Consider the following 9202-nt stretch of genomic DNA (forward strand, 5'->3'; position numbering starts at 1 on the left):
GACAGGCCAGCTGAGTCCCGATCCACAGAAGCTTGAACAATACACCTTATGGTAAGCTTTAAGGTAAGGTGGTTTGTAGCACAGCAATGGATCTTTGAAGCAGGTGTGATTCTCCATGCAAGGCTCCAGCAATTGCCCCAACCTTTATCCAGTCTCCAGTGATGAATTTCTTTCTTTCTTTCTTTCTTTTTTTTTTTGAGATGGAGTCTCGCTCTGTCGCCCAAGCTGGAGTGCAGTGGCGTGATCTCCGCTCACTGCAAGCTCCGCCTCCTGGGTTGAAGCCATTCTCCTGCCTCAGCCTCCTGAGTAGCTGGTGCCCACCACCATGCCCGGCTAATTCTTTGTATTTTTTAGTAGAGACGGGGTTTCACTGTATTAGCCAGGATGGTCTCGATCTCCTGACCTTGTGATCCGCTGGCCTCAGCCTCCCAAAGTACTGGGATTACAGGTGTGAGCCACTGTGCCCGGCCACCAGTGATGAATTTCTTTACCAATTTATTTTGAAACGTGTACTTTGGCCGCAGCACCCAGAACCTGACTGCTCCCACCTTGGTCGTCATGGAAAGCTCATCTCTGGTGGCAATGTTATCATTTTGTCAATTCCTCAAGAGCCCAATACAAACAGGTATCACAGAGTCTGTGACTGTCTGCCCTGTACACTTCCTCGTGGCTAATGAATAATTTGTGTATTACCATCCACCATTTTCTTATTCCTTTATACTGTTTTTGTTTGTTTGTTTGTTTGTTTGTTTCTGAGATCAAGTTTTGCTCTGTCACCCAGGCTGGAATGCAATGGCTCCATCTCGGCTCACTGCAACCTCTGCCTCCCGGGTTCAGGCGATTCTCCTACCTCAGCCTCTTGAGTAGCTGGGATTACAGTTATGCACCACCACACCCAGCTAATTTTTGTACTTTTAGTACAAACGGGGTTTCACCATGTTGGTCAGGCTCTTCTCAAACTCCTGACCTCAGATGATGCACCTGCCCCTGCCTCCTAGTGCTGGGATTACAGGCATTAGCCACTGAGCTAGGTCTATACTGTTTTTAATCATTCATTTTTTTCTTTCAACAATTGTAAATGGATTCCTACCCAGGGGGCAAGGCTGACTGCAGGCACTGAAGTCAAGGCACAGGCAGGAAGCGGTGGACTCCAACCTCAGTGCATTTACGGGAAGTGGAGGCAGATGGTCAAGAAATGAGAATCTACACACAGGGAAGATAAACCCAGTTTGTAACAAGGACTGTGCAGGAAATAGACATGCAGATGGGGTAGAAGGGAACTGTGTGGGCAGCTCGCTTCAAGAGGCCAGGGGAGGTGACTTGGGAACTGAGTCCTGAGGGAGAGAAGGGATAGCAATGGGAAGAGCCGAGGGAAGCGCCGTCCAGAGAGAGGGAACGGCAGGTGCCGTGGTCTGAAGCGAGAGAGGGCTGGGTGCCCTGGACTAGAACAAACACCAGCCAGACAGCATAGAAAACAAGTAGAGGAGCCGGGCTTGGTGGCTCATGCCTGTAATCCCAGCACTTTGGGAGGCCGAGGCGGGCGGATCACCTGAGGTCGGGAGTTCGAGACCAGCCTGACCAACATGGAGAAACCGTCTCTATGAAAAATACAAAATTAGTTGGCCATGGTGGTGTGTGCCTGTAATCCCAGCTACTCCAGAGGCTGAGGCAGGAGAATCGCTTGAACCTGGGAGGTGGAGGTTGCGGTGAGCCGAGATCGCACCACTGCACTCCAGCCTGGGCAACAACAGCAAAACGTCATCTCAAAAACAAAACAAAAACAAAAAAACAAGTAGAGGGTGACAAAGCTGGCAGGGGAGAAGGGAGTTCTCCCCTTGGCTAGCTGTCTCATGCAAGGGAGTCCCCGTCCTGGGGACAGTCCCACCCTGGCCACCCATACTGAGCACATCTCCTCACCCTCCCAGGCTGGCCGGCGCTTGCTGAGGTGGAAACCTCAGAAGGTGGGAGTGATCCCCCCTCCTCAGCACAGTGTCCCTGCCATCTTGGTGGGCACTACTCCTCATGGACAGACGAGAGGAGGCCCTGTTCTCTGCCATGAGGACGCCGCCTCCCATTCTGTCTCCAGACCTTGGACTCTTCTAGTCAAGGGGACATCCCCTGGGGGCTGTCAGCTCCCATTTGAGTCTCCAGTGATTCTGGTGTGAGCTCATCTTGGTGCGTTGTGTGAGTCTGACCAGAGACCACCCTTCCCAGTTCACATTTGAGGCACCACAGCATGGTGCCCTGCAGTACCTACAGTCCACCTCGGCAGAGACCGCACCTGTACCAGCAGACACGAACAGGCTGTGGTTCCTGCTCATGCCCCCCACAGGCCTGCCCTTCCTGGAGGGGGTGTCGTCCTGATCCAGCCAGCTCTGCTCCCAGCCCCAAATGTTTGGTCACAGCCCCACAAAGTACTTCTGAATCCCCTGAGGGTGTGATGAGGCTCTCCTTAGCACAGAGCTCTGAGCTACAGTGGGGATGAGGCACAAGGAGTCTGGGGGTTCCTGCTATGCAGACCCTGTGCCCTGCAGGACCCTTGGAGGGCAGAGCCCTTGCCCTCCTGCAAACCTTCCTGGGTGGCTCCTGCTGCCCAGAGCAATGGCCTCTCAGCGGAGCAAATGTGGCTGGGTTGCCAGTGGCCATGACAGCCGTCACTGAGCTTTCTTTGGGGAGACCCGGGAAAGCTGCACGCAGGGGACAGTGTTTTGCTGGGCATCCCCAGAGGCGTCTCCTGCCTGTCTTTGACTCCTCAGTCTCTGATTCCGGGGTCTGCAGGGCTGTCCTGGGGCCTGGGACCCAGCCTCAGCCAGGATCCAGGAACTCTGGGCTGTTGCTCCTATCTTAGCTCCCAGCCACCTCCTATGTGCTCCCCAGTCCCCACCGCTGGCACCTGCTCCCTGAGGGGAATCCTTGTAGAATCCCCTTTTATGGTTACATTTGCTGTCCCCAGTCAATCTGCTTGGTCCTGAGCAAGAGTGACCTGGGGGACATCCAAGGACAAGGCTGAAAGGGGGAGAGAAAGGCCCAGAGTGTGTGTGCAGGGCTGCTGTCCCCAGGGGTCCTGGGCACTTCCTGGTCCTCTTGAGGTCAGGCCAGGGCAGAGTGTGTAAGGCATCCATAGAACCTGGGAGTGACTCTGGGCTTGTATCAGGGCTGCAGTCCTCAGAGTGACTGAAATAAGAGTGTGCACCATCCCTGGGCCAGCTGGAGGGAAGAAAGGAGATCGTACCCTTTCCTGGGGACTGACAGCCCCTCCCCATTTCAGCCTCTGCAACACTGAGGGAAAATGAAAGACCCCACATCCCGCTGGAGTTTCCACCGGAGCCCAGGAAAGGTCCCCGGGGACAGGAAGGAGCTGGTTCCCCATGTGGGCAGCAGGGATGGGAGCAGGGAGAATGGCCTCCTTCACAGGTGCAGGCTTTGCCCGAGATTCACCGTGGTCCCCTGTAAGGGGGAACAAGGTGGGTACCCAGCAGGGGTCCAGACTATTGAGGGACAGAGCAGGGCAGAGGGACCCTGGGCAGGTGCTGGGCTATGCAGCCCCGGTCACCCTGAGACCAGAATGGAGGTCCCACTTGGGTCTGGAGTGCATGCTGCTGTGTACAAGGTCCCAGTTCTGCCGCCACTGTGGGGCCCCGCCTCCCTACAGCCCAGAGGGACCACAGGCTTTCAGTTCTCAGCCCAGGTCCCAGCAGTGTCATGAGGCTGTGTCCAGTCACCTCACCAGGACCCTCAGGGCTCCCAGGTCATGGGCAAAGCTGTGAGTTGAGGCCCGGGGGACGGGGCCCTGGGCCCTTGGAAGGTGGGGTTCTGGGGGACAAGGGGCAGGTCTCCCTGGAACCTGCCCTGTGACATGACTAACTCTGGTGTTCTTTCACCAGATGAGCCTCTCACGCCTCCCCTACAGTGGTCCCTTTGCCCAGAATTACTGCACATTTTTCATCACTTGCTTCCAACAAGTGGAGTTAGGGCTGTTATCAAACCCAGAGACACAAGCAAAGGGCAGCTTTGACAACCCGGTACCTGGCACACCCACCCCTGCGTGGAAAACGTCAAAGTCCTCTGCTCAGGGCGGGGCCGGGTTGTGCCCTGGAGTGCTCTGGGACACCTGGAGGTTTCTTTTTGTGAAGTCTCTGTCACTGTGTGTGGGTGCGTGTGTGTATGTGTTGTGTGTGTGTGTTGTGTGTGTATGTGTGTCTTGTGCGTGTTTGTGTGTTGTGTGTGTCGTGTGTGTCTAGGCCAGGGAAGCAGTGAGTCGTTTCTGCCCAGGAGTAGCTGCGTGTGAGGCCGGTTCTTGGTCTGAGGACTTTCCAGAAACTGTGAGGTGGGAGCCGCCTGCTGTAATCAGGCATATAAGTCACACATCCCAGAGTTGGGAACCAGCGCAGAAGGCCCAGGACGGACGCCAAGCTGAAGCCACAGCCCTGACACCTGCCGCCCTAACTCTGGGCTCCGTCTCTGCCTCCAGAGCCTCCTGCCCCCAGGACTCAGCTCCTCTCCCCTCTGTGGCTGGGCTCTGCCTCCTGGGCTGCTCCTCTCCCCAGCGCTCTCTCTGGGCCCAGCCTGGACACCTGCCCCCTCCCTGGGCTCCTTCCCCCGACTGGGCCTGTCCTGGGTCTCAGCCATGGCCTCCCCTGGGCTCCCTCTCTAGGAGGTGGAATCAGGAAGGGGTGGACACAGGGCTGCTCCTGAGGGCCCCTGACTGCACGTGTGTGGCTCCTTTCCAACAGGGAGACTGGCTGCTGGCTGTCCTCTTATTGCTGGGCCTGTCCCTTCCAATCAGCGCCCTGGGGTCTGTGAGTGAGGGTGGGCGGGGCTCTGTGAGTTGGGGTGGGCGGGGCTCTGTGAGTGAGGGTGGGGTCTGCGTTTAGGTTCCTCTCCCCTGAGGTTTAGCTGAGTTTTCTGGCTCCAGAGGGATGTCGTGTGACCTTTGCCCTGCTACAGGTCCGCTACACAAGGAAAGACATCTACACATTTGCTAGTGTTTGTGGAAACTCTTCCAACTCAAGACACAGTTACTGAGCAAAAGCAATTATGGAAGATTCTTAATGTTTTATTAGTCTAAATACGGAGCCAATAAATCATTTCATTAATACATTGAAAACTACTCTGGGAATATTGAGCACAATCTTACTGTTGTACACTTGGAACATAAGAGAAATTTTCAATTAAAATTAATTCACTCTGATTTTTAAAAAATCTATTTGATCAGGAGCGCATTGCTTTGCTGGTGTCTGTGAGCAGCTGGAGATGGTGGTGAACGGCCTGTTTGCATTTCTTGGAAGAAGATCTTTTATTCTGCTGCTCAACCCAGGTCTCTGCCTTCCTTAGAGACTGAGGCCCATCCTTCAGTTTCCCTGATTCTGAAAGAGCAGGAGGGTTGAATGGAGCAGGAGGTGAGAGAGTGGAAAGAGGGCACAGGGAGGAGGCCTGGGGACAGTGACAATGACGGGAGAGGAGGGAGGGATGCGGGAGAGAAGGAGGCTGTGAGAAGGAAAGGGAGGGAGGGAAGTGGGCGCCCTGTAGGGAGCAGGGAACCCAGAGGAGGCTCTGAGCAGAGGGGAAGGCAAGGCCCAGGGGAGCGGGGAGGAGGGGGAGGCCAATGGGGCACCGGGCAGAGGGAGGAAGCCCTCAGCTGAGGAATGGCCCTCAGCGTCCCACTCAGGGCTTGGCTGTGCTCATCTAGTTCATCCCAGGGCTGGAAGGGACGTCCCTGGTGGTCCACAAAGGTGTCCCAGCAGTACTCAAACTCTGAAAAGGGACAGGGGAGATAAGTCACGCTCCCGCTGTGGGATCGGGTGGCACCAAAGGCCCATGACTCTCAGGACAGGCTTCCCACATCCTGGTTTCAGTCCCTCCTTTCCCTCTCCCTCCCCTAGGGACTTAGCTCCTTCATCGGGTACTTCCTTCCCATTGGAATCTGGGCCAGCCCAGTTCTCATTCTTTCAGGAGGCCCCAAGTTCTGCTTCCACTTCCAGCCACCCTCCCCACCCTCCCCGGGCCCACATCTCCTGGCCTGGCCTCTCTCTTCCCATCGACCCCAAAGTCAGGTCCAGAGTCCAGCCATCGTCTCTGCAGGCAGCAGACCAAGGCCTTTCTCCTTTTCTTCCCAGGAACCTCTCCTGCCCCCACCCCACCGCACCCGAACCTTCCATTCTTACCATCGTAGGTCATGATGGAGACTTGGGCCCCAGCACCCCGCAGCATTTGTAGCGCCTCCTTATATAGGGGGTCGTAATCATAGATGCGGGCAGCGAAGATGCGCAGTCTCATGTGTGTGTTCTCCTGAAGGAACGCACGCACTTGCTCAGCACAGCCCCAGGAGAAGCAGGGGCTCCAGGAGATGAACCAAGTGACCCTGTAGGTCTGGGCCAGGTCCAGCTGCCAATAAGGAATCAAGCCTAGGAAGCACAGCTCCGTATGGCGGCCATCAAAGCCATAGAGAGGATCCTTAGCCTAGAAAAGGAAACAGAGTGTGAGGTGATGTGTGGTGAACAGGGAGGTAGGGCCTGGACCAGGTGGGGCTGGGGAGGCAGGGGCCTCCAGCACAAAATTGGAGGGGTTGCCAAAACCCCAGTTATTAGGATGCATGATTTTCTATGAAATATTAAAAATATCAAATGTTATGCAGAAATCCCAAGATAAGCAAAATATTGTCCACTTAAATACAAACAGATCAGGAGCAATGATGTTTTATTTTGCCCCAGCTCTGATATACACAGGACAGCACTCTCCTGTCAGGCTTTATTAAAATCTTTGGTTTTATTCATCATGATCTATTTGCATTAAATTTGCATTTTAAAATATTGCATTAATTATTAAATTAAAATGTGTTTTCTCTAATTACTGAGCATTTGGAGCCCCCTTCAATTTTGTACCCAAGGTCAGAGCCTTCAGGACCCTCAACCCAGGCCCAACCCTGTAGGGAGGGGCTACAGAGATGGGGGCAGGGAGGAGGGGCCAGCGGAGCCCCAAGGTCATTGATGCCCCTGAGTGAGTGTGGTTCCTTCAAGGGGAGATTGACCAGCTCTACTCATCAACTCCTACTCCCATCCCATCTGTGGCCCATAATTCTAGAAGCTTCTATTCTGTGCCACAACCTGTGCTGAGCCCAAATGTGATATAGACTTAGGCCAAAACAAATTCCACCAAAAGTAGTGGGGAAGAGAAGACCAGCAGGACTCACTCCAACGTGGGAAGGTCCCTGTGACATGGGATAATTGTCATTATCGTGACTTATAGAAATATGGTATTTACTCCAAACTTCAGAGAAAAGGATTTTCCACTAAGACTGGGAACTGATCAGGCTGAGGACAGCAGGGCAGCAAGGACTGTGATTGTGATGGGGACAAGGACAGGGAGGGACTCCATTCAGAGGGGACGCAGGGTGGAGTGGATGACATGGTTTGTGCTGAGAAGGGGCTGTGGGTCATTCCTGGGGGAGTCCCACTGCTTAGGCGGTGATGGAGACTGGCACCCTTGAAAGGATGTTCCAAGCAGTGTGTGTGGATCCAGCAAGGCCCACATTGAGCTCATAGAGCCTAGAGAAGTCCCCAGTTTCCAGCACCAGAGCCAAGCAGAACTTGGCCTCTCCAGACAGAGGCTGTGCTGGGTAGGGGCCAGGGAAGAAAGTCCCCTGGGCTCAGGGCTCCTCAGCCCAGCCTGGCCCCCTCAGCCTTTCCTGGCCCAGTTCTTCCCTAAATGCTGGCCATCTTTGCATCCTGACATGGGACCTGTTCTGGCCTTGCTGTGGGCTCCACCCTGGGCAGGACAGAACCCCTGATCGGCCTCTCCTGCCTCAGTCTCTCTTCCCGCAGGATGAGACCCAGGAGCGGGCACTGGGGCATCCTGGCCTTGTGAGTCAGGTAGGCCCTGAGTCCTCACATCCCACAGTTCCGAATGGTTCCTGGTGAGAGCTGCGAGTGTGAGGGGATCCTGGGAGGGTCCTCAGGAAGCACTTTGCCATCGGGCAGACTCAACCCCACCTGGCCATGGAGAGTCACTGAAGCCAAAGTCTCCCCCCAACCCCAGGGCCAAGCAGCAGCAGCTGCAGGAAGCACAAGTGACAAACACTGCAGGACACCACAGGTACCACCCAGAACCTTCTACCTATGAGTGTCCCTGGATTGGGAGGGCCCTGCCTGGATGTGGGTGGGTGGGTTGGTCACCTGGTTGTGTAGAAAGCCCCTGTGCTGGTCCATCTTGACCCAGGTGCCATTGTCCAGGCGCTCCACCTCGTAGCACAGATAGGTCTTATGCCATCTAATGCCATTGTTAAAGTTGGAAGTGAATACGCATGGATCCATCAAGTGTCTGTGAACAGCCGGAGAAAAGACCAGATGAGGAAGAGCTCTCCTGGACTGCTCTGCCTCTGCCTCCCTCCCCACGCTTCCTCCCTTGCACCCCACCCTCCTTCCCCCTGCTCCCCACATCCCTTAGCACCACCTCCAAACCCTCCCCTCTGATCACTTCTGTGGCTCACTGGGAGATCACTGCAGCCCGGAGGCCTGTCTAAGCCTTGTCAGGGTCTCACCAGGGTCAGCTCAGTGTGCTCAGGGTCTCCGGGGAGGAACCTGCTCCTCTCCCTGGGGTAGAGCTGGGTCTTCTTCCCTGGCCTCACCATGCACCCCTGTCCTGGCTCAGCTTGCCCTCAGTCCCTGCTGGAGATCGACCCACTGGGGCTTTCTCCTGCCGGTGGGGTTAACTCCTTCCACACCCAGCATGGGGACAGTGACACTCCTGAGGGGGATCACTGGGGAGAGGAACTTGCCAGGGACTTCTTTTCGGATAATTCATAGGATTTTCCACATCCCTTAGGGTGCCCTGAGGTCTCCCAAAAGTGCTTCTCAGGCAGTTGAGACGGGGAAGTTCAGGACTCCTGGGCTGGAACACCAGCCCCACCTTGAAGGCCTCTCCCAGCCCCTCTGTACGTATCCCGACATAATCAGAATTAGAAAAATCTCTGTTTGGATGTAGCAGCAAACGAAAGAAAGAAAAGAAAGAAAGAAAGAAAGAAAGAAAGAAAGAAAGAAAGAAAGAAAGAGAGAAAGAAAGAGAGAAAGAAAGAAGGGAGGGAGGAGGGAGGGAGGGAGGAAGGAAGGAAGGAAAGAAAGAAAGAAGGAAGGTAGGTTGGTTCAAAATGTTCCCTACCATTTCGAGTAGACCTGGGTATGAATCTGGGCCCTACCACTCACTTGCT

General features: G+C 54.9%; 1 protein-coding gene across 1 annotated transcript; it reads right to left on the bottom strand.

The window, feature by feature from the left end:
• Positions 1-5211: 5211 nt before the first annotated feature.
• On the bottom strand, positions 5212-8312 carry APOBEC3A (apolipoprotein B mRNA editing enzyme catalytic subunit 3A). Its single transcript, XM_058431894.1, has 4 exons — positions 8172-8312; positions 6165-6459; positions 5542-5754; positions 5212-5366 (listed from the first exon to the last, which is right to left on the bottom strand). The coding sequence occupies exons 1-4, from the start codon at positions 8307-8309 to the stop codon at positions 5212-5214; spliced, it is 801 nt and encodes a 266-aa protein (XP_058287877.1). The 5' UTR covers positions 8310-8312.
• Positions 8313-9202: the final 890 nt, after the last annotated feature.

This window comes from Hylobates moloch, unplaced genomic scaffold (assembly GCF_009828535.3).
Source record: "Hylobates moloch isolate HMO894 unplaced genomic scaffold, HMol_V3 SCAFFOLD_19, whole genome shotgun sequence".
NCBI classification, from domain to species: domain Eukaryota; kingdom Metazoa; phylum Chordata; class Mammalia; order Primates; family Hylobatidae; genus Hylobates; species Hylobates moloch.